This window comes from Pseudophryne corroboree, chromosome 6 (assembly GCF_028390025.1).
Source record: "Pseudophryne corroboree isolate aPseCor3 chromosome 6, aPseCor3.hap2, whole genome shotgun sequence".
In the NCBI taxonomy this organism is placed as follows: Eukaryota; Metazoa; Chordata; class Amphibia; order Anura; family Myobatrachidae; genus Pseudophryne; species Pseudophryne corroboree.
Window position 1 is genome coordinate 672,999,076 of NC_086449.1, and position 25,861 is coordinate 673,024,936.

Sequence of the window (25,861 nt, forward strand, 5' to 3'; positions counted from 1 at the left end):
GCATCCTGGATGCGGATGGTGATAAATAGGCCCCTAATTCTTCAGAAACCCAAAAGGTTGCAGAGGACTTTGGCTTCACATTAAAATACAAATCCTCTGCCTGCTCGTCCTCTTTATTAGGGATATTAAGCACCTCTCTAATGGCATAAATGAAGGCTTCAACACCCGGGCACAGGGAATCATCCTCGTCCACCTCAGCCTCTCCCTCATCAAGCTCTGGTAGCTCAGAATCAGAGTCAGATTGTAAGAATTGAGGGAGAGTACGTTTGTGAGAGACCAACAGGGGGGGCTGTCTGTGGTCGGCAGCAGTTACTATAAACGTGTCCATAGTTTGTTTCAGCGCTTGCCTTTCTTGCTTAGCCGTTTCTAACTCTGAATTAATATTGGAATTCATAGTTTTAAATGATTCCATCCACTCTGGTGCCTGTACATCACTGCCTTGTGAAGAAATAGAGCATTGGGTACACATAAGTGACCCCTGTGAGGAAGGTGTAAACCTAGCCTTGCATAAAGTAGATAGTAGAATAGATTTATTAGCAGACATGTTTGAACAGATTAGTTTGAAACACACAGCAGTATTAGTCAGATATGCACACTAACCCAGACTACACTGAATGGAGTGACAAAGAGGGATATGGGAACCAGCACACTACACCACAGTCTGAGCAGCGCCCTGCTGGATGACCTCTGAATGTAACTGTCCACACAGCTGTAAACCCGCTGATAATGAGCTCCCCCCTCACTATAACCCCCTGGTACCAGATTATAATGGTGATTCAGTGGGTTCTGGAGGAGCAATCTACACGTGCAGCCTGTGTAGCAACAGCAGCAGCAGGAAATGGCGTCGTTTGGCTTCTGGTCCTGCTCTCCAGGAAGCCCAGCCCCCATAATTGCGTGCAGTCCCTGCATTATCTTTATACTGGCTCTCCTTACAATGTGTGTAAAAATAGGATTTTAATTACCTACCGGTAAATCCTTTTCTCATAGTCCGTAGAGGATGCTGGGGTCCACATTAGTACCATGGGGTATAGACGGGTCCACTAGGAGCCATTGGCACTTTAAGAGTTTGAGAGTGTGAGCTGGCTCCTCCCTCTATGCCCTTCCTACCAGACCAAGTCTAGAAACTGTGCCCGAGGAGACGGACATCTTCGAGAGATGGATTACACAGATAGTGGCGAGATTCACACCAGTTCACACACAAGGCAACCCAAGCTAACTAGCTTGAAACATCAGCAACGGCTGAACAGGATTACTTACCAAGTAACAAAACAGTACTTACCAAGAAATAAGCAGTACTGAACTAAATAACCACTGCAGGATAACAAAGCGCTGGACTGGTGCCCAGCATCCTGTACGGACTACGAGAAAAGGATTTACCGGTAGGTAATTAAAATCCTATTTTCTCTTCCATCCTAGGGGATGCTGGGGTCCACATTAGTACCATGGGGATGTAGCAAAGCTCTCAGTATGAGAGGGAGAGCGCAGATACTCCTGCAGTACTGATTGACCAAACTTCAGAGGCCAAAGTATCGAACTTGTAGAACTTAGCAAACCTGTTTGACCCTGACCAAGTATCTGCTTGGCAAAGTTGTAAAGCCGAGACACCCCGGGCAGCTGCCCAGGAAGAACCCTCTTTACGAGTAGAGTGGGCCTTAATAGATTTAGGACACGGCAATCCTTCCGTAGAAAAAGCATTCTGGATAGTAAACCTGATCCAGCAAGAAATTGTCTGCTTAGATGCAGTACACCCCACCTTATGGTGATCATAAAGGACAAACAGAGTGTCCGACTTTCTGTGACGAGAAGTTCTCTTCACGTAAATCTTCAAAGCCCTCACAACATTCAAGGACTTTGAGGTAATTGAGGAGTCAGTAGCCACTGGCACCACAATACGTTGGTTGATATGAAAAGCCGACACAACCTTCGCATGAAATTGCTGACGCGTCCTGAGATCAGCTCTATCTTCATGGAAAATCAAGTAGGGGGCTGTTGCAGGACAATGCCCCCAATTCTGACACACATCTAGCAGATGCTAATGCCAACAGTGTCAAACCAGTCTGACTGCAGGAACTGCAGCACCACATTAAGATCCCAAGGTGCCGCAGAAGAAGTAAAGGGAGGCTGGATGTGCAGAACCCCTTTCAAGAATGTCTAAACCTCAGGGAGGGCAGCCAATTGTTTCTGGAAGAAAATGGACAAGGCTGAAATCTGGACTTTTATGGAGCCCAAGCGTAGGTCCACATCCATGCCTGCTTGCAGAAAAAGGAGAAACCGCCCTAGTTGAAACTCCACCGTAGGAAACTTCTTGGACTCACACCAAGCGATGCACTTTTTCCAATTCGATGGTAATGTTTAGATGTTACTCCTTTCCTAGCCTGTATCAGGGTAGGAATAACCTTGTTCGGAACACTCTTCCAAGCTAAGATCTGGCGTTCAACCTCCATGCCGTCAAACGTAGCCGTGGTAAGTCTTGATTAGCAAACGGCACCTGTTTCAGAAGGTCCTCGCGAAGAAGAAGAGGCCTCGGATCTTGCAGCAGTAACTCCAGAAGATCCGTGTACCAAGCCCGTCTTGGCCAGTACGGAGCAATGAGGATCGCCTGAATTCTTGTTCTTTTTATTAGTTTGAGAATCCTTGGGATGAGTTGAAGTGGAGAGAACACCCACACTGACTTGAACACCCACGACAGTACCTCCAAAGCTTCTTGTTGTGGTGGGAGGCCATAATTTCTATTTGCGGTACACTGCACTGATGAACTGACACCCGGGCTGGCTTCAGAACATCCCGGACCATTGTTTGTATCACCAACGCTTTCTCCGCCGGTAGAAATACCCTCTGTACTTCCGTATCAAGGATCATCCCCAGGAAGGACAGCCTCCTTGTCGGCTCCAAATGCGACTTTGGAAGATTCAGGATCCATCCATGATCCTGGAGTAGCTGAGTTGAGAGAGCAATGCTCTGTAACAATTTCTCCCTGGAAGACACTTTTATTAGCAGATCGTCCAGATAAGGAATAATGTTCACACCCTGCTTCTGGAGGAGTAGCATTATTTCCGTCATGACCTTGGTGAACACCATCGGTGCCGTGGAGAGGCCAAACGGCAGTGCCTGGAACTGATAGTGACAGTCCAGTAGCGCAAATCTTAAATAAGCCTGGTGAGGCGGCCAGATCGGAATGTGAAGGTACGCATCCTTGATATCTAGGGATACCAGAAATTTCCTCTCCTCCAGACCTGAGATCACCGCTCTCAGAGACTCCATCTTGAATTTGAATTCCCTCAAATAAGGTTTCAATGACTTTAGGTTCAATATTGACCTGACCGAACCATCCGGTTTCGGTACCACAAACAGGTTTGAGTAATAACTCTTGTTTGTAAGGTGAGGTGGTACTGGAACAATGACATTTGACTTTAGCAATTTTTGAATGGCTTCCTGTAGGACATCACTTTCTGTCAGGGAAGCTGGTAAGCTTGATTTGAAGAATCTGTGAGGTGGGAGTTCTTGAAACTCCAGTCTGTACCCCTGGGTAACAATATCCTGTACCCAGGGATCCAGGCATGAGGACGCCCTGACATGACTGAAATTTCTTAGTCTTGCTCCCACCTGCCCGATCTCCAGGCTGGGAGGTCCACCGACATGCCGAGGATTTTGAGGAAGCAGAACCAGGTTTCTGTTCCTGGGAACCAGTTGGTACAGGTTTTCTGGATTTCCCCCAACATCCTCTAAAGAAAGTGGAAGGGGGTTTGGACTTTTTAACTTTTGCAGTCCGAAAGGACTGCATTCTAGACATAGGGTAAGATTTCCTAGTCGGCGGTGTTGCAGAAGGAAGAAAAGTTGACTTGCATTTAGCATCCGCAGTCCCCTGCGTGCCGAGACAGCCATGGAAGATGCCCTCGCATTAAGATGTCCAAGGTCCTTCATGGCTTCCACCATGAAACCTGCAGAATCCTGTATGTGACGTAAAAACAATTCAATGTCACTTCTATCCATAGAATCTAATTCCTCTAATAAAGTGCCTGACCACTTTACTATGGCCTTAGAAATTCATGCACAAGCAATAGTGGGCCTTAAAGCTACACCATTAGCTGTGTATAATGATTTGAGTGTAGTCTCAATCTTGCGGTCAGCCGGCTCTTTTAAAGCGGTGGACCCAGGGACAGGTAAAACCACCTTCTTAGACAACCTAGATACAGAAGCGTCTACTACAGGGGGATTTTCCCACTTTTTCCTGTCCTCCTCAGGGAAAGGAAAAGCAATGAGAACCCTTTTTGGGATCTGGAAGTTTTTCTCCGGGTTTTCTCAGGATTTTTCAAACAGTGCGTTTAATTCCTTAGACGCAGGGAATATAAGGGAGGTTTTCTTATTGTCTGTAAAATAAGCCTACTCTACCTGCTCGGGTACCTTATCAGTAATGTGTGAAATGTCTCTAATAGCCTTAATCATGAGTTGCAGCCCCTCAGCAAAGGATGGTTCCCCCCCCTCCCGTATATCACCATCACCGTCCCCTGAATCAGAGCCGGTGTCCGTGTTGGCTTGCATTATCTGGGCAAGAGCACGCTTTTTAGGGTATATACCAGAGGTATTTGATGAGGCAGTGGGAGCTGAATACGACAAATCTCTACAGATTGTATTAAAATCTGTGTTTCAGTCTCATTATGAGCTATCCTAGATGAAATATGGGATATCAATCCCCGGATAGAAGCCACCCATGGGGGTTCGGATTCAGAAGTCCCTGGACATGGTAATGTGAGATATATCAACACACACACGAAAATTTAGACACAGTTTCCCGACAGAGTACCTTCAGAGAGACACAGAGTATAAGGAGCCAGCCACACAGCGCCCCAGCAGGCAGTTATTATGATAAATGCCTGGCGCTGGCTGAATAACCTCAATAGATTAAACAGTGAAATATAACACTCCCCCCCCCTTGTCTAATACACCCTGGTACCGCAGAGGATATCTGGAGTGAAGAGTAGGGCAGCGCTCCCTGTCAGCGTCTCTGTAGTGTGATCTGCAAGGAGAAAATGGCGCTGGTGAGTGCAGGATCTGCACTGAGGAAGAAGCCCCATGCCCCGTAATGGCGCGTCTTTCCGCTGCTGAGATTATGGGGGTAATTCCAAGTTGATCGCAGCAGGAAATTTTTTAGCAGTTGTTCAAAGCCATGTGCACTGCAGGGGGGGGCAGATATAACATTTGCAGAGAGAGTTAGATTTGGGTGGGTTATTTTGTTTCTGTACAGGGTAAATACTGGCTGCTTTATTTTTACACTGCAATTTAGATTGCAGATTGGACTCACCACAACCAAATCTATCTCTCTCTGCACATGTTATATCTGCCTCCCTGCAGTGCACATGGTTTTGCCCAACTGATAAAAAATTTCCTGCTGCGATCAACTTGGAATTACCCCCTATACTTGCCTGAGGTAAATGTGGTTGCTAACAGTGGGATTAGCCCGTTAGCCTCTGTATACCAGTGTAGGGTTTGTGCACTGGTTCAGGGCGCCCCTTACAGCGCCGCACAATGTACCACTGAGCCCTCCGGAGCGCAGTTTTACAGGGGTGTGCTCCAACCCTTATGCCGCCATTCCCGCCTGCTTACCGGGGAGCCGGCGTCATACTCACCACTCCATCTTCTGGCTCTGTTAGGGGGTGGCGGCCGCCTCGTGGGCTTGCGATCATCACCCTCAGGAGCTCAGTGTCCTGTCAGCGGAGATAGGAGCCATTAACCTCTAGGGTTGGATCCTACTCCCCCCTATGTCCGACAAAGCAGGGAGGCTGTTGCCAGCAGCCTCCCTGTACCTAACTCTTTTTAAAAACAATAAATCTAGAAAAACTCCTAGGAGCTCCCCTAGCTGTGACCGACACCATCGGGCATATTTTCTAAACTGAGTCTGGTAGGAGGGGCATAGAGGGAGGAGCCAGCCCACACTATTAAACTCATAAAGTGCCCATGGCTCCCAAGGGACCCGTCTATACCCCATGGTACTAATGTGGACCCCAGCATTCTCTAGAACGTAAGAGAAAAATAGGATTTTGGTTACCTACCGGTAAATCCTTTTCTCGTAGTCCGTAGAGGATGCTGGGGTCCACATTAGTACCATGGGGTATAGACGGGTCCACCAGGTGCAATTGGCACTTTAAGAGTTTGAGCGTGTGGGCAAGCTCCTCCCTCTATGCCCCTCCTACCAGACTCAGTCTAGAAACTGTGCCCGAGGAGACGGACCTCTTTGAGAGAATGATTTAACACAGATAGTGGCGAGATTCATACCAGCTCACACATACAAGGCACATTAAGTAAACTTAGCTTGAAAACTCAGCAACCACTGAAACATTACTTACCCAGTAACAATGCAGTACTCGACTAACAACAAAGTTGTACTGAACTAGATAACAATTGCAGTAAAACAAAGCGCTGGGCGGGCGCTCAGCATCCTCTACGGACTACAAGAAAAGGACTTACCGGTAGGTAACCAAAATCCTATTTTCTCTTAAGTCCCAGAGGATGCTGGGGGTCACATTAGTACCATGGGGATGTACAAAAGTTCCCAGAACGGGAGGGAGAAGACGGAGGCTCCTGCAGAACTGATTGACTGAACTTCAGATCATCAGCGGCCAAAGTATCAACCTTGTGGAACTTTGCAAACGTGTTCGACCCAGACCAAGTTGCAGCTCAGCAAAGTTGTAACTCCGAGACACCCCGGGCAGCCGCCCAGGATGAACCCACTTTACGAGTAGAGTGGGCCTTGACAGACATAGGACACGGCAAGCCTGCCGTAGAATAGGCATGCTGGATAGTGAACCTGATCCAGTGAGTGATCGTCTGCTTAGAAGCAGGACACCCAATTTTCTTGGGATCATACAGGACAAACAGAGTACGATTTCCTGTGATGAGCAGTCCTCTTCACATAGATTTTCAGAGCCCTTACAACATCCAAGGACTTTGATGAAATTGAGGAGTCAGTAGCAACTGGCACCACAATAGGTTGGTTGATATGAAATGCCGACACAACCTTCGGATGAAACTGCTGACGTGTCCGGAGCTCAGCTCTAGCTTCGTGGAAGATCAAGTATGGGCTTTTACAGGACAATGCTCCCAACTCAGACACACGTCTAGCAGAAGCTAAGGCCAACAACGTGACAGCCTTCCACGTAAGAAATTTAACCTCAACCTCCTGTAGAGGCTCGAACCAGTCCGAATGTAGGAACTGCAACACCATGTTAAGGTCCCAAGGCGCCGTAGGTGGTGCAAAGGGAGGTTGGATTTGCAGAACTCCCTTCAAAAAGGTCTGAACCTCAGGGAGGGCAGCCAATTGTTTCTGGAAGTAAATGGATAGGGCCAAAATCTGGACCTTCACCGATCCCAACTTCAGGCCCATATCCACACCAGCTTGTACGAAGAGGAGAAACCGTCCCAGTTGAAACTCCACCGCAGGAAATTTCTTGGACTCACACCAAAATACATATTTCTTCCAAATATGATGGAAATGTTTAGACGTTGCTCCTTTCCTAGCCTGTATCATGGTACGAATAACCTTGTTCGGAATGCCCTTCCGAGATAGTATAAGGCGTTCAAAGTCCATGCCGTCAAACGTAGCCGTGGTAAGTCTTGACAGGCGAAAGGCCCCTGCTGCAGCAGGTAGTCCCAAAGAGGCCTCGGCTCTTCTTGCAGTAGAGCCAGAAGATACGCGTACCAAGCCCATTTTGGCCAGTCTGGAGCAATGAGGATCACTTGAACCTTAGTTCTCCTTATGAGCTTTAGATCTCTTGGAATGAGTGGAAGTGGAGGAAACACGTACACCGACTGAAACACCCACAGAGTCACTAGGGCGTCCACCGCCACTGCTTGCGGGTCCCTCGACCTGGAACAATACTTCTTGTTGAGACGAGAGGCCATCATGTCGATCTGGGGTACGCCCCAAAGATCTGTCACCTCCTTGAACACCTCCGGATGGAGACCCCACTCCCCTGGATGGATATCGTGTCTACTGAGGAAGTCCACTTTCCAGTTGTCTATTCCCGGACTGAAGATTGCTGACAGCGCTAACGCGTGCTTTTCTGCCCAGAGGATGATGCTTGTAACCTCTGCCATTGCAGCTCTGCTCTCCTGTTCTCCTCTGCCATTGCAGCTCTGCTTGTCGGTTTATGTAAGCCACTGTCGTCACATTGTCTGACTGCACTTGAATGGCCGATTCCTCAGAAGATGGGCCGCTTGGAGAAGACCGCTGTAGGCGGCTCTTAGTTCCAGAATATTTATCGGCAGGCTGGCTTCCAGACTTGACCACCTTCCTTGGAAGATTTCCCCTTGAGTGACTGCGCCCCAGCCCCGGAGACTTGCATCCGTGGTTAGAAGGATCCAGTTCTGAATCCCGAACCTGCGGCCCTCCAGAAGGTGAGGTAATTGCAGCCACCAGAGGAGTGAAATCCTGGATTGAGATCGTGTCTACTGAGGAAGTCCGCTTCCCAGTTGTCTACTCCCGGACTGAAGATTGCTGACAGCGCTAACGCGTGCTTTTCTGCCCAGAGGATGATGCTTGTAACCTCTGCCATTGCAGCTCTGCTCTCCTGCTCTCCTCTGCCATTGCAGCTCTGCTTGTCGGTTTACGTAAGCCACTGTCGTCACATTGTCCGACTGCACTTGAATGGCCCGATTCCTCAGAAGATGGGCCGCTTGGCGAAGACCGTTGTAGGCGGCTCTTAGTTCCAGAATATTTATCGGCAGGCTGGCTTCCAGACTTGACCACCTTCCTTGGAAGATTTCCCCTTGAGTGACTGCGCCCCAGCCCCGGAGACTTGCATCCGTGGTTAGAAGGATCCAGTCCTGAATCCCGAACCTGCGGCCCTCCAGAAGGTGAGGTAATTGCAGCCACCAGAGGAGTGAAATCCTGGCCTTTGGCGACAGACGAATTCTCTGGTGCATGTGTAGATGGGATCCTGACCACTTGTCCAGGAGATCCAGTTGGAAGGACCGAGCATGAAACCTCCCGTACTGCAGAGCCTTGTAAGAGGAGACTATCTTTCCCAGAAGGCGAATGCACTGATAAACTGACACCTGGGCTGGCTACAGGACATCCCGGACCATTGTTTGAATCACCAACGCTTTTTCCTCTGGGAGAAACACCCTCTGCACCTCTGTGCTGAGGATCATTCCCAAAAAAGGCAACCTCCTGGTTGGTTCCAATTGTGATTTTGGAAGATTCAGGATCCAACCATTTTCTCTGAGAAGCTAGGTCATGAGTTTTATGGACCATAAGAGCTTCTCCATGGACGATGCCTTTATCAGCAGATCGTCCAGATACGGAATTATGTTTACCCCCTGTCTGCGGAGGAGAATCATAATTTCCGCCATCACCTTGGTGAATACCCTCGGTGCTGTGGAAAGCCCGAATGGGAGGGCCTGTAACTGAAAGTGACAGTCCAACAAAGTGAAACAAAGATAAGCTTGGTGCGGCAGCCAAATCGGAATGTGGAGGTACACATCCTTGATATCCAGGGATACTAGGAATCTCCCCTCCTCCAGACCTGAAATCACTGCCCTTAGAGACTCCATTTTGAACTTGAACTCCCTCACAAAGTTTAGTTCAGAACGGGCCTGACCAAACCATCCAGTTTCGGTACAACGAAAAGGTTTGAATAGTAACTCTTGTTTTGCATATGAGGTGGTACTGGCACAATAACTTGTGCCTCCACCAACTTCTGGACGGCTTCTTACAGTACAGTCCTTTCTGCCAGCAGAGCTGGCAAGCCTGATCTGAAAAATCGGTGAGAAGGGAGATGTTGAAATTCCAGCCTGTACTCCTGAAACACAATATCTTGCACCCAGGGTTCCAGGCCAGAGGACACCCAGACATGAATGAAGTGTCTGAGTCTCGCTCCCACCAGCCCTACCTCTGGGGCGTGCAATCCATGCGGAGGACTTTGGTGTACCTGAAGCAGGTTTCTGTTCCTGGGAACCTGCAGCTGCAGGTTTCTTGAACTTGGGCCGACGTCCCCGAAAGAAGGTATTGGACAGCTTGGCCTTTCTGGGCTTGTTAGACCGAAAGGGCTGTGATGTAACTGAAGAAAAGGGTTTCTTCGGAGCAGGTGTAGCTGAGGGAAGAAAGGGTGACTTACCAGCAGTAGCCGTGGAGATCCACGCATCTAATGCTTCCCCAAAGAGAGCCTGACCTGTGTAGGGTAGGGTCTCCACACTTCTCCTGGATTCCGCATCGGCAGACCACTGTCGCAACCACAGTTCTCGACGAGCTGATACTGACATGGAGGAAATCCCTGCAGCCATGGAACCCAGGTCTTTCATGGATTCTACCAGAAATCCTGCAGAATCTTGAATGTTACGTAAAAACAATTCAACATCACATTTCTCCATAGTATCCAAGTCCTCCAGTAACGTGCCTGACCACATTACTATAGCTTTGGCAAACCAAGTACTGGCAATAGTGGGACGCAGTATTGCCCTAGAAGCCATGTACATGGATTTGAGCGTATTATCAATTTTACGATCAGCCGTCTCTTTCAAGGCGGTAGATCCTGGAACAGGTAAAACCACCTTTTTTGAGAGTCTGGATACTGACGCGTCAACAATGGGCGGGTTTTCACATTTTTTCCTATCCTCTATCGGGAAGGAAACGCTACCAGAACCCTTTTAGGTATCTGGAATTTTTTATCCGGGTTTTCCCAAGCCTTTTCAAATATAGCATTTAATTCCTTTGATGCAGGGAAGGTTAGCGAGGCTTTCTTATTTTCAGTGAAGTAAGCTTCCTCAACCTGCTCGGGTGTTGTATCAGCAATATTCAACACATCCCTAATAGCCTCTATTATCAATTGCACCCCTTTTGCAAGCGATGCAGCCCCCCGCAACACATCCCCGCCACCGTCTGTAATATCAGAATCGGTATCGGTATCATTTTGCATGATCTGAGCAAGAGCACATTTATGTGAATATACAGCGAGGAGCCCTGATGTACCAGAACTGGACCAGACTGCCATAGAGTTCTGTAAAGTCTGAGTTGCAGATTCATTTTGTGCAACCCTATTTGAAATCTGAGAAATCATAGATTTGATAGAGGATAACCACTCAGGCTCCCTTGCTGGAATCTGTGCTAAACCAGTGCAATCCTGATTACATGTAATGGGATCATCCTGAGAGGTCATATCCTTTGCAGCATATGACACAGAGTCCCTGTACATTGCTTAATGGAGACCACAGACACTCCACACACACACACAGGGCAGGACAGACAGAGTTTAACCCCCAAGAATGGCAAGAGAGACACAGAGATTGGAGCCAACCCACACACAGCGCTTTTAATATAAAGGGAGAGTCCCTATCAGCGCTGACTGTGCACCTTAATAGGTTACACAGTCATTTTGAAGCCTCCCCCTCCCCTTCTACAACCCCCTGGTACCGTGATAGATAGCTGGAGTTGCTGTGGAGGAACTTGCTCTTCACTGACATCATTGTGCAGGCAGGAAAATGGCGCTGAACGCTGCTGGGTCCGCTCTGAGGAGAAGATCCGCCCCCAAAATGGCGCTGTCTTCCTGCTCTTCATAGGATTATACTGGCCTGAGGATTGATGCTGGCAGAGATCCGGGGACCCCGACAGGCTGTGTGACCAGTGTAGGGTGTAGGCGTTGGTTCAGGGCTCCCCTCACAGCACCGCACTATGTACCCCTGAGCTTCCAGAGCGCATTTAATACTGCGCTCCTACCCTGATGCCGCCACCTTCACTTGCTAGGGGGGTCGGTGACTCACTCGCCACAAATCTTCAGCTCTGTAAGGGGGTGGCAGCATGCTGCTGGGGTGAGCGATCCCCTGTGGCAGGGAACGATCTATCCCCTCAGGAGCTCAGTGTACTGTCAGCGGAGATAGTGGCTCCGACCCCGCAGGGCGGACACTGCTCACCCCCTTAGTCCCACGAAGCAGAAAGGCTGTTGCCAGCAGCCTCCCTGTAAAATAATAAACTCTAAAATGAACTTCACCAGAGAAACTCTGTAGAGCTCCCCTAGCTGTCACCGGCTCCTCCAGGCACATTTTCTAAACTGAGTCTGGTAGGAGGGGCATAGAGGAAGGAGCCAGCCCACACTCTCAAACTCTTAAAGTGCCAATGGTTCCTATTGGACACGTCTATACCCCATGGTACTAATGTGGACCCCAGCATCCTCTAGGATGTAAGAGAAATTAAGTAAATTGTTTTTCTCATACGTCCTAGAGGATGCTGGGGACACCAAAAGAACCATGGGGTATAGACGGGATCCGCAGGAGACATGGGCACTTTAAGACTTTGAAAGGGTGTGAACTGGCTCCTCCCTCTATGCCCCTCCTCTAGACTCCAGTTTTAGAATTGTGCCCAGTGAGACTGGACGCACTACAGGGGAGCTCTACTGAGTTTCTCTGAAAATACTTTTTTGTTAGGTTTTTTTATGTTCAGGGAGGCTGCTGGCAACAACCTCCCTGCTTCGTGGGACTGAGGGGAGAGAAGTATGACCCACTTCTAGTGAGTTCAAGGGCTCTGCTTCTGGCTACAGGACACCATTAGCTCCTGAGGGTTTGATCGCTGGGTACGCTCAGATGCTCGCTCCCACAGCCGCACGTCACTCCCCTTACAGAGCCAGAAGTCAGAAGACAGGTGAGTAGAAGAAGAAAGAAGACTTCAGTGACGGTATTTCCCTGAGGTACCTCGCAGCGGACGTCCGTTGCGCGCCAAGCTCCTGCTCACACACACAGCACTTCTGGGTGCAGGGTGCGGGGCGCCCTGGGCAGCTTAAAATACATCAGCAAAAGTCTGGCAAGAGGGGACATTAGTGTAAGACACTGTCCTAACCCCTGCCAGTATAATCCGTATTTAAAAGAGCGGGATGGAAGCGCGCCATTAAGGGGGCGGGGCTTCATCCCCACAGCTCACTCTGCGCCATTTCTTCTCCACTGGCTGCAGAGTTGCTGGTCCTTCCTCACACTGCTGAACAAGTATCAGGGTGCAAAATGGGGGGGGGGGGGGGCAGGTTATTTGGTGCAACATTATATAATATAAAAAGCGCTACAGGTCTGGGGCATTTTAGTTATCGCTTCTGACTCATTGATTTGGCGCTGGGGTGTGAGCTGGCAAATTCTCCCTGTGTCTCTCTGACAGGCTTCTCTGTGGGTCTGTCCCCTATAAGCCAAGTGTGTCTGTGGGTGTGTATTACACGTGTGTCAGCATGTCTGAGGCTGAGTGCTCTTAATAGGAGGAGACTGTATTAGAGACGCAAAAGGAGGTGGGGGTGATTATGTCAGCACCACCGACTCCTGGTTGGGTAAAGGTATTGAATGCTTTGAATGCTAATGTAGCTAGTATTAGTAAAAGACTGGACAAGTTCAGGTCCCCTCGGGGTCACAGAAACATACGTTTACCCAGTTGGCAGACACTGATACCGACACGGACACTGATTCCAGTGTCGACTATAGTGATTCCAGATTAGATCCTAAATTGGCAAAGAGCATTCAGTACATGATTGTGGCTTTTAAAGAGACAGTCTCAGCTAGACGAGCGTTGTGGATTCACCAATGGAATGCTGATTCCAAGAAAAGTATGGAATCTCTACCATATAAAGGTAAGGCCTTATTTGGTGACGACCTGGATGATTTGGTATCAACAGCTACCGCGGGTAAGTCATCTTTTTTGACTTATGTTCCTCCACAACAAAAGAAAACGCATCACTATCAGATGCAGCCCTTTCGGCCCAATAAATACAGAAAGAGCCAAGGTTCTTCCTTCCTTGCTACTAGAGGCTTCTGCCAATTCCACCGCATGACGTTGGGGCTCCTATGCGGGAGTCCGCACCGGTGGGGGCACGTCTCAAACCCTTCAGTCAGTTTTGGGTTCGTTCGGACCTAGACCCATGGGTTTTACAAATATTATCCCAAGGGTACAAGCTGGAGTTTCAAGGCGTTCCCCCTCACCGGTTTTTCAAATCGGCCTTACCAGCTTCTCTTCCAGACAGGGAGGTAGTTTGCGACGCAATACAAAAGTTGTGTCAAAATCAGGTTATCGTCAGGGTTCCCCGGTCACATCAGGGGGAAGGTTTTTATTCGAGTCTGTTTGTGGTCCCGAAGCTGGACGGCTCGGTCAGACCAAATCCTCAATCTGAAATCCCTAAATTTCTACCTAAAGAAATTCAAATTAAAGATGGAGTCTCTCCGAGCAGTGATCTCCAGTCTGGAGGAAGGGGATTTTATGATGTCGGTGGACATAAAGGATGCCTATTTAGATGTTCCCATTTGTCCTCCGCATCAGGCTTACCTGAAGTTTGCAATACAGGATTGTCATTACCAATTTCAAACGTTACCGTTTGGTCTGTCCACGGCTCCGAGGATTTTCACCAAAGTGATGGCGGAAATTATGGTTCTTCTTCGCAAGCAAGGAGTCACGATTATCCTGTACTTGGACGATCTCCTGATAAAGGCGAGATCCAGGGACCAGTCGATGAAAAACGTTGCACTCTCCCTGACAGTTCTTCAGCAACATGGTTGGCTCCTAAACTTGCCAAAATCACAGTTAATTCCGACAACGCGGTTGTTGTCTTTGGGAATGATATTGGACACAGAACTACAGAGAGTCTTTCTTCCAGTGGAAAAGGCTCTGGAACTTCAGAGTCTGGTCAAACAAATTCTGAAACCAGCAAGAGTGTCAATCCATCAATGCATTCGGTTGCTGGGGAAGAAGATTACGGCCTACGAGGCCATTCAGTTTGGCAGGTTCCATGCCAGAGTGTTCCAGTGGGACCTGTTAGACAAGTGGTCCGGGTCCCACCTACACATGCACCGGAGGATAATCCTGTCTTCCAAGACCAGGATCTCACTCTTGTGGTGGCTGTAAAGCTCTCACCTCCTAGAGGGGCGCAGGTTCGGGATCCAGGACTGGATCCTAGTAACCACGGATGCAAGCCTCCGAGGCTGGGGGGCAGTCACGTTGGGAGAAAACTTCCAAGGAAGATGGTCAAGTCAGGAAACTTGTCTCCACATAAACGTTCTGAAGTTAAGGGCCATTTACAACGGCCTTCTGCAAGCGGAACATCTTCTTCAAGATCTACCCGTACTGATCCAGTCGGACAATGTAACAGCAGTAGAGTACATAAACCGTCAGGGTGGAACGAAAAGCAGAGCGCCGATGGCAGAAGCCACAAGGATTTTCCGCTGAGCGGAAAAACATACAAGCGCTCTGACAGCGATCTTCATTCCAGGAGTGGACAACTGGGAAGCAGACTTCCTCAGCAGACACGATCTCCATCCAACAGGGGCCGTGCGTGTACCAGGACTTACCGCGGCTACGTTTGACGGCATGACGGTTGAGCGCAAAAATTCTAGCCCGTAAGGGTAGTCCCAGTGAAGTCATTCCCACACTTATTCAGGCCAGAAAAGGGGTAACGTCTAAACATTACCACCGTTTTTGGAGAAAATATGTTTCTTGGTGGGAATCCAAGGAGGCTCCTACGGAAGAGTTTCAGCTGGGACGTTTTCTCCATTTTCTACAAGCAGGTGTGGATATGGGCCTAAAATTGGGCTCAATTAAGGTACAGATTTCAGCCTTATCGGTTATCTTTCAGAAACAATTGGCCTCCCTTCCAGAAGTCCAGACTTTTGTGAAAGGCGTGTTGCACATCCAACGTCCATTTGTGCCTCCAGTGGCACCATGGGATCTTAATGTGGTGTTGCAGTTCCTTCAATCACATTGATTTGAACCTTTACAGGAGATGGAGTTGAAGTCCCTCACTTGGAAAGTGGTCATCTTGTTGGCCTTGGCATCTGCAAGGCGGGTATCTGAGTTAGCGGCCTTGTCTCACAAGAGCCCTTATTTGATCTTCCATGAAGACAGAGCTGAATTGAGGACACGTCAGCAATTTTCCACATGAACCAACCTATTGTGGTGCCTGTGGCTACTGACACTTTCGCTGAGTCAAAGTCTCTGGATGTGGTCAGAGCTTTGAAGATTTATGTCGCCAGAACGGCTCAGATTAGGCTCAGATTAGGAAAACAGAGGCTCTGTTTGTCCTGTATGCTCCCAACAAGATTGGGTGTCCTGCTTCCAAGCAGACTGTTGCGCGCTGGATCTGTGGTACGATTCAGCGTGCTCATTCCACGGCAGGATTGCCGTTACCGAAATCGGTGAAGGCCCATTCTACTAGGAAGGTGGGCTCGTACTGGGCGGCTGCCCGGGGAGTCTCGGATTTACAACTTTGCCGAGCCGCTACTTGGTCGGGGTCGAACACTTTTGCGAAGTTTTACAAGTTTGATACCCTGGCCGATGAAGACCTCAAGTTTGGTCAATCAGTGCTGCAGAGTCATCCGCACTCTCCCGCCCGTTCTAGAGCTTTGATATAACCCCATGGTTCTTTTGGTGTCCCGAACATCCACTAGGACGTATGAAAAAATAGAATTTTAATACCTACCGGTAAATCCTTTTCTCTTAGTCCATTGAGGATGCTGGGCGCCCCTCCCAGTGCGTACTGTATCTGCAGTTATTAGTTGTGGTTACACACATGTTGTATTACGTTTATTGTCAGCATGTTGCTGCAATTGTTCATGCCATTGGCTTGTGTTCTGTTGAATGCCACGTTGTGCGGCATGCTTGAGGTGTGAGCTGGTATGTATCTCACCTTAGTTTAACAATAAATCCTTTCCTCGAAATGTCCGTCTCCCTGGGCACAGTTCCTATAACTGGAGTCTGGAGGAGGGGTATAGAGGGAGGAGCCAGTTCACACCCTTTAAAGTCTTAAAGTGCCCATGTTTCCTGCGGATACCGTCTATACCCCATGGTACTTTTGGTGTCCCCAGCATCCACTACGGACTAAGAGAAAAGGATTTACCGGTAGGTATTAAAATCCTATTATACGTCATCTGTAAGTTGAGTTATGTGGTGAGGGACAGGATTCACTTTTGTATGTCCACATATTTTATGATAAGAAGCAACAAGCCCTAATTTTGCCTGTTACATTGACCATAAATAATTTGAATCGGTCCTTGACCACCAACCCAGGACACCCCTGCAAGTGTCCCAAGGCACCCCAGGGTGCCACTGCACACAGTTTGAGAACCACTGATATACAGTAGAGTAAATTTACTCAGATAAACATTCTAAACATGAATATGCCAATATTTTTACTAAGGGTCTTCAGTGTTCTCCACAGAATTTTTTTCCAGCCAGGTGGCATCAAGAAGAAGCCAGGTGGGGACCTTTGCAAAAATAAAGTGTTTCAATTCTGACCTAAAACTGACCTTATACTTCATACTGTTCAATTATTCCCCTTTCACACTGCCAATGCCGGATCCCACCCGGGACTTGGAAATAGGTCCTTCCCGGGTGGGTTCCGGTATTGGCCGCTGTTGCAGGCTTTCCCGACTCGGCAATATACCAGGCGGGTTGCCATAGCAGCGGGGGGAGGGGGGGCAGAGACGGCGGCGGGGGCCGAGGCGGCGCTGGGAGATGAGCTCATCTCCGCGCCGCCTCTCCCTATCTAGTAAACGGGTCCCGGGTCTCATCGACCCGGGAGCCCGTTTACGCACCACTGACCCGGTATTCAACCTCGGTATAACACTGATTTATACCTGGGTTGAATTGCCGGGTCAGGCGACCCGGGATTTCGGCTATGCCTCTTTCACACCACACGCCCACTCGTGTCGACACGGCAATATGCCGGGTCGATACCGGGTTATTTGTGCGGTGTGAAAGGGGTATTAGTTTGTCACAGACACAATTACAGTCCTTCCATAGAATGCTAAGCAGCTCCAAGATAATGCCCCCACTAGTTAGCACCACAGAAGTCTAAGCAACTCTCATAATAGATAATGCCCCCACATAATGCTAAGCAGCTCACAGATGCTGCCCTAACGTTCTGAAACCACATCGTTTTTGTTTTTTGTTAACAGCACCCAGTGTATACTACACAGAACAGAGAAACAGAAAAATTGTGTTCACTGCTGCTCAGTGAGGTGACTGTTCCCGCCTGAACAGGGCACCCTTGCTTTTATTCAGGGGGAAGAAAACGCAGACCTCACTCTGCACTGTGATAGGCCATGCGCCCGCCCCCTGCCGCCCACAACACTGACCTTGCAGCCAAAGGAGTCCATCCCCTGACACCCGGCACTCTCACCAATTAGACCTTGTTGTAGGTGGACACTGATTCTGGACAGAGCACCCGATGGAAGATCATGTGGCACTGACTGTCGGCGTAGCTCTGCCGTGTCACAGTCACATGACCTTCCCATTGGGCGGTCCGTCCGGAATCAGCGTACACCTGCAACAAGGTCTAATTGGTGAAAGTGCCGGGTGTCAGGGGACTCTAAGTCTGTGAGTGCCGGGTGGCATGGCATCTCATGACGGGTGGACCGCCTGAAACTTTAAGCCTGGGTAGAACACTGGTCTTAGGTTTAAGACGTTGGGTCTATGGTGGTCATTCCGAGTTGTTCGCTCGTTATTTTTTTGTCGCAACGGAGCGATTAGTCGCTAATGCGCATGCGCAATGTCCGCAGTGCGACTGCGCCAAGTAAATTTGCTATGCAGTTTGGTATTTTACTCACGGCATTACGAGGTTTTTTCTTCGTTCTGGTGATCGTAATGTGATTGACAGGAAGTGGGTGTTTCTGGGTGGAAACTGGCCGTTTTATGGGTGTGTGCGAAAAAACGCTACAGTTTCTGGGAAAAACGCGGGAGTGGCTGGAGAAACGGAGGAGTGTCTGGGCGAACGCTGGGTGTGTTTGTGACGTCAAACCAGGAACGACAAGCACTGAACTGATCGCAGTGGCAGAGTAAGTCTCGAGCTACTCAGAAACTGCACAGAGAAGTCTTTTCGCAATATTGCGAATCTTTCGTTCGCAATTTTGAGAAGCTAAGATTCACTCCCAGTAGGCGGCGGCTTAGCGTGTGCAAAGCTGCTAAAAGCAGCTTGCGAGCGAACAACTCGGAATGAGGGCCTATATGTATACAAATATAAGGTGGCAGATTTTAACTATGGGCTGCAGCGCCCCCCAGTAAAATTCCCCACCATCAGGGACTGCCTAGCAGTGGCAATGACTTCCCACTGGAAACACTCTCTGCTAATCACCGCCAATCAGTCCCAAGGTGTTTTCTCCACCTGGGTCTACCAGTCTGGACTGTGATAGCAGTTCATACTGGCAGTTTCATGCTATACCATCAGCCCTATCTGACTATACCGTCAGCTTTATCTGGCTATACCGTCAGCCCTATCTGGCTATACTGTAAGCCTTATCTGTCTACACTGTCAGCCCTATCTGGCTTCTATGGGCTGCAGCTGAAGTCAGACATTTGATTTAACAACTAACACTGACAAAACTTTTAGTTTTTTTTTTAAAGATTACAGAAGAAAGAAATGGGGCTAAATGTAACAATCCTGCAGGAAGTGCAGGATTTTATGCGAGTCTGGACGGATTTTTTAAAGCGGCAATCATTTATATAGCATAAGTATATATAGTTATGCCTTGCAAATGATCGATCATTTAAAAACTGTCCAGACTTGCACAAAGTTTCACACTTCCTGCTTTTTTTTGCAGGCTGTTACATTTAGCCCATGGGCTTTGGATCCAAAAATATGAAATGTCCAAAATATGGAGAGAAATGTTGGATCAATAATTTGGATTATGAATTTATCGGCATAAGGAAGCAAAACATCATAATTTGCTATCAATGTAATGAGATGTTATTTACCATTTCTTCCTTTATACGCTCTGTTATTTCCTCCGTAGCGTCTTTGTGGGCATGAAACAAGCTGATCACACTAGTTTTGTCAGGATCCAAAATATTTCCATCTTCATCTCGTACAATCAAATCAAGCTCGAGGATTCTGCAAGTACAACATGAATGATGAAGCAAATAAGCCATTCTTGTGCTTCACAAATATTAGATTCCCAGTCACAGTTTAAGGTGAGCTTTACCAAGAGAAGTTCCTGGTCCCTTTCTGTTTATGTGTAGTGTATGGTGGAGTTCAGACACCCATGAGAGACAAATGACAACTGTTTTAAAATGTATTCCCTGAGTTTATGCAATGTGGAATGATGGTGACTGAGATAAAACACATTTAGATGTACTGAAAATATGTTTTTCTACGTAATCCTACATATACCTCACTGATCACATTGATAAAATTGGCAGCATTTTAAGCAATCAACATCACTGACAATCTACATCACTGCTAATCATCATCAATGTCACATACCAGGTGCAGTGGCCGCCGCGCTTACCCCTGCGTGTCCGCTGGTTCTCCTGGTGGTCCCCGCCTCCTGTGGTCGCTGGGTCCTGGCGTCTGGCGGCGCTGCTCCCGGCAGTTCCCCGGACCGTGGGCGCCGCCATTGCGCCCAGCTGTCACGTGGGTGGTGGGCGGGTGACGTCGCTGGCTCCCCTCCACCAATCGGAGGAAGGCGGGGAATTCAAAGGTGGACGCCGGACAGAGTCCGGCGCCTGAGTATCGTCTCTCCTTAGTGATAGACTTCAGTGCTGCCTTGTGTAAGCGTATTCCCTGTTCTACAGTCTCCAGTGGTTCTAGCATTCAGCGTGTCGTCCGTCTCACAGTCTCCAGTGTTCTCAGCGTCTCCACGTACCTCAGTGCCTCCAAGCACCTCAGCGTCTCCACGCACCTCAGTGCCTCCAAGCACCTCAGCGTCTCCACGCACCTCAGTACCTCCAAGTACCTCAGCGTCTCCACGCACCTCAGTGCCTCCAAGTACCTCAGCGTCTCCACGCACCTCTGTGCCTCCAGGCACCTCAGCGCCTCCCCGCACCTCCGTGCCTCCATGCACCTCGGTGCCTCCCAGCTCCTCAGTATCGCTCTCGGTGAGCTCACGGTATTCTTCACCAAATTCATCAGCACCTCTTCAAGTCTTGTCTTTTCAGGAGACCTTCCGCATCCACACGTGCCTCCTGCCTGTCATCCAAATCCTGCATGAGGAAAACCTACATTCGCCCATCTCTGCTGCGGCCCAGTTGCGGTTCCTCTTCCCGGTCATCGGAAGAAACCCTGAGTCCACAACACTTCCAAACCAGGTCAGTGATAATCAACATCACTGACAATCATCATCTATATCACTTCTAATCATCATCTACATCACTGCTAATCATCATCTACATCACTGCTAATCATCATCAACATCACTGACAATCATCTACATCACTGCTAATCATCATCAACATCACTGCCAATCATCATCAACATCAGTGCTAATCATTATCAACATCACTGCCAATCATTATCAGTGCTAATCATCATCAGTGCTCATCATCATCATCACTGCCAATCATCATCAACATCACTGACAATCATCATCATCACTGACAATCATCATCAACATCTGACAATCATCAGTAACATAGTGGGCCGGATGGTGGGTTGAATAAATGTAACTGAAATTGCTCCCATAATGAGTCCATTGAACAAATTGTATTTATATATTGCATATATATATTCACTCCTATGAAGTGTTATATCTGCGGGCCTTTCAAACTCTCTAGGGAACAACCAAAGAAAAAAGACCATGGGAGCTTGGAGATTAAGACCTTGATCACATCACAAAGGAGGTGAGTAACCTTGCTCCAAAACTTGACAACTTTGGGACAAGACCACCAGACGTGTAAGAATGAGCACAAATGTCCGCATTTCCTTGAGCAATAAAGTTTTTAAGTTTGTCTGAAAGAACATCCAAAGTTTGGCTTCCCGAGTTCAGACTCAGGAGGCGACACAGGGCCAGGTGATGCAATATCTCCAGGAATTGTCCGGCCGATTGGATCAAATTCAAGCATCCTTAGCTTCCGTAATTCCGGTTTCAGTTCCCGACACTGCTCCAGTTGCCGTTTCCAGTAACGTCCAACCTCCGGCCGGTACCAGGTCACGCCTTCAGCTTCCAACTCCTTCCCGCTATAATGGGAATCCGAAGAATTGCCGTGGTTTTTTAAACCAGTGTGAGGTGCACTTCAAGCTTCTCTCTCATAATTTCCCTACGGATCGGTCTAAGGTGGCGTATATTATTTCCCTGCTCGAAGGGTCAGCGTTGGATTGGGTGTCTCCGTTATGGGAACGATCTGATCCATTGGTTTCCAATTACACCAATTTCATCACGTCCTTCCGAAGAATCTTCGACGAGCCCGGCAGGGCAACCGCCGCTTCCTCTGATTTGCTTCGTGTTCGTCAAGGCTCCCATTCTGTGGGGCAGTACGTTGTTCATTTCCAGACCATTGCCTCAGAACTACGCTGGAATAATGACGCTCTCAGGGCCGCCTTTTGGAACGGGCTCTCTGACCGTCTGAAAGACGAGCTGGTCACTAGGGGTCTGCAGGATCCACTAGAAGAGTTGATCTCACTCTGCGTCAAGGTAGACCTCCGCATGCAGGAGCGTGGTGGTGAACGTAGTTGGTCGGATCGGTCCAGGGTTCGGCTTCTTCCTCCAAGGCAAACGGTTGTACTATGTCCGGACGAGCCCATGCAAATTAACCGATCTCGACTGTCTCCGGAGGTACGACAGCGCCGTCGTGAAGGTAAACTGTGCCTGTACTGTGGAGCCGCAGATCACTTTATCAAGTTCTGTAAATCCCGTCCGGGAAACGGGCAGGCCTAGCTTGTTCTGGAGGAGTCAAGTTGGGGGTCACGACCAAATCTTCTCCGACTGTGGATTGTCTACTCTCCGTATCTCTGTTTTCTGAGTCAGTTGCCAAACCTCTTAATGCCCTACTGGACTCTGGGGCTGCAGGGAATTTTGTTTCTCTTTCTTGTGTTCAGAGGCTGGGTTTAGAGCTGCAGTCTATCAAAAGACCTATTACGCTGACTGCTATCAACGGTACCAAAATAACCAATGGTCTTATTACAAGTCGTACAAAGCCCATCAAGCTACAGGTCAGAGCTCTGCATCAAGAGCATTTAGAGTTCCTAGTGATTCCGGAGATGCCCCACGATCTTGTCCTGGGGTTGCCTTGGCTCAAAATTCATAACCCTCACGTCAACTGGAAGTTGTCGCAAATATTGTCCTGGAGCTCGTTCTGTCACTCTAGTTGCATCACACCCGTTTATCTGCTCCGTGCGTCTTCCAGGTCGGATGATGAACTCATTCCGAAGATCTATCGGGAGTTCGCGGATGTCTTCTCTGAACAGGCGGCTGATCAGTTACCACCCCATAGACCCTGGGACTGTCCCATTGAGCTTATCCCAGGGAAGATGCCACCCCGGGGGCGCACATATCCCTTGTCACTACCTGAGACCCAGGCTATGTCGGAATATATTAAATCTAATCTGCTTAAAGGATTCATCCGTCCCTCTACCTCCCCGGCTGGAGCGGGTTTCTTCTTCGTGAAGAAGGACGGGGGATTAAGACCATGTATCGATTATCGTGGTTTAAACGATATCACCATTAAGAATAAATATCCCTTGCCACTCATCACGGAGCTATTTGACAGAGTTCGTGGAGCCCATGTTTTTACGAAGCTCGACTTGAGAGGAGCCTATAATCTTATACGCATTCGACAGGGGGATGAATGGAAGACTGCCTTCAATACCAGGGACGGCATTACGAATATCTGGTAATGCCGTTCGGTCTCAGTAACGCTCCTGCCGTTTTCCAGGGATTCGTAAACGAAGTCTTCCGAGATATGTTATATCAAAGTGTAGTGGTGTATTTGGATGACATTCTGATTTTTTCCAAGAATCTTGCAGAGCACCGAGTACAGGTCAAAGAGGTACTTTCCCGCCTATGAAGAAATCGTCTTTACGGCAAAATTTCCAAATGTACTTTCGAGGTCCCTTCAATTCCGTTTCTCGGTTATGTCATCTCAGGCACGGAGCTTCGCATGGATCCGGAAAAACTCTCGGCCATTCGGGATTGGACTCAGCCTCTCTCTCTCAAAGCAGTACAAAGATTTCTGGGCTTCACGAATTACTACAGAAAATTAATTAAGGGATTCTCCACCATTGTTGCGCCCATTACTGCATTGACAAAAAAGGAATCCGATCCAAGTCTGTGGTCTTCAGAAGCCATAGTAGCGTTTGCTTGGTTGAAATCAGCTTTTATGTCAGCTCCGGTACTCCAACAGCAAAATTTCACAGAACCATTCTTCTTGGAAGTCGATGCTTCCTCAGTCGGTATTGGAGCTGTTCTTTCACAGTACTTTTCTGATGGAAAGTTGCACCCATGTGGTTTCCATTCTCGGAAGTTCTCCTCTGCGGAACGAAACTACACTATTGGAGATTAGGAACTTTTGGCAATAAAATCTGCCTTGGAGTAATGGAGATATTTATTGGAAGGTGCTAAACATCTAATTACTATTTACACCGATCATAAGAACTTGCTGTATATAAAAAATGCCCAATGTCTAAACCCCCGTCAAGCTAGATGGGCGCTCTTCTTCACTCGGTTCTCGTTTGTTATTAAGTACCGGGCTGGGACTCTCAACGCCAAAGCTGACGCGCTGTCCCGTTCCCTAATGGCCTCAGATGAAGAGAATTCCCTTGAGAAGAGTCTAATCCTCAGTCCAGTTTCCATTTCCGCAGCTCCCACTTCTCTAGGACCTCCTCCTGGGAGAATGTCTGTACCGGTGGAATTTCGACCAAAGTTACTGCAGTGGGCCCATATATCTAAGTTCTCCGGTCACCCGGGAGTCCAGAAAATGTTCGAGTTTCTATGAAGGACATATTGGTGGAAAACCATGAGGAGGGATATACAAGACTATGTTAACTCTTGTCCACAGTGTGCTCAGCACAAAACTCCTCGTTTGCCTCCTGCCAGTTTGCTTCGTCCACTGTCCATTCCTAGGAAACCATGGACCCATATTTCTATGGACTTCATTACCGAGTTACCTCTCTCCAAGGGTTGCAATACCATCTGGGTGATTATTGACAGCTTCTCAAAAATGGCACACTTTGTTCCGTTGTCAGGTCTACCAACGGCTCCCGAGTTGGCTCTACTATTTATCCGAGAACACTTTCGCTTGCATGGGTTACCTCAGGAAATAGTCTCTGATCGAGGGGTACAGTTCACTGCAAGGTTTTGGAAGGCTCTCTGTTCGGCGTTGCAAATAAAACTCAAGTTTTCGTCTGCTTATCATCCACAAACCAATGGGCAAACCGAACGAGTCAACCAGGATTTAGAGACATTTCTCTGCATTTATCTCTCTCCTTCACAGGACGACTGGGTGGAGCTGTTACCCTGGGCTGAGTTCGCCCATAACCATCTGTATCAAGCTTCCACGGGTGAGTCCCCATTCTTCATCAATTATGGATTCCATCCACGAATTCCAGAATTACCACTCCTTCCTTCAGAGGATGTTCCTGCTGTTACTTCCACTCTTCGGCACTTCAGTCAAATTTGGTGTAAGGTTCATGCTAATCTCAAGAAAATCTCCATTCTTTGCAGACAAAAAATGATGAGCAGCTCCTCAATACAAAGTTGGCGACAGGGTATGGCTCTCCACCCGCAACCTCCGTCTAAAAGGGGCCACTATGAAGTTTGCTCCAAGATTCATCGGGCCTTACCCAGTTTTACAAGTCCTAAACCCTATAGTCTGTAAATTGGGTTTGCCCTCTCACTTCCGTGTATCAAATTCTTTTCATGTTTCTCTCCTCCGGCCTCTCATTTTAAATTGTTTCCAGTCAGTGTCTCCTAGTCCGGTCTCGGTGGAGACCGCGGGTGGAACAGAATTTGAGATCAAAACGATTCTAGACTCCCGCTACTACCTCAAGAATCTTCAGTACCTAGTGGAGTGGAAAGGCTATGGTCCTGAGGAAAGAAGTTGGGAAAAAGCTTCCGAAGTCACTGCTCCTCGACTAGTTCGGATCTTCCATTCCAAACATCCAACGAAACCCGGAAAGTGTCCAGGGGCCACTCCTGGAGGAGGGGGTAC

General features: G+C 48.4%; 1 protein-coding gene across 4 annotated transcripts in view; it reads right to left on the reverse strand.

Moving 5' to 3' along the window:
- Window positions 1–25,861, reverse strand: part of DOCK2 (dedicator of cytokinesis 2) — a 1,781,615-nt gene that overhangs the window by 1,520,200 nt on the left and 235,554 nt on the right. For all 4 annotated transcript variants that reach the window (XM_063928256.1, XM_063928254.1, XM_063928255.1 and 1 more), the window contains exon 7: window positions 19,694–19,829. In XM_063928256.1, the coding sequence (XP_063784326.1) occupies window positions 19,694–19,829 (136 nt within the window). The remainder of the gene's footprint in view (window positions 1–19,693; window positions 19,830–25,861) is intronic.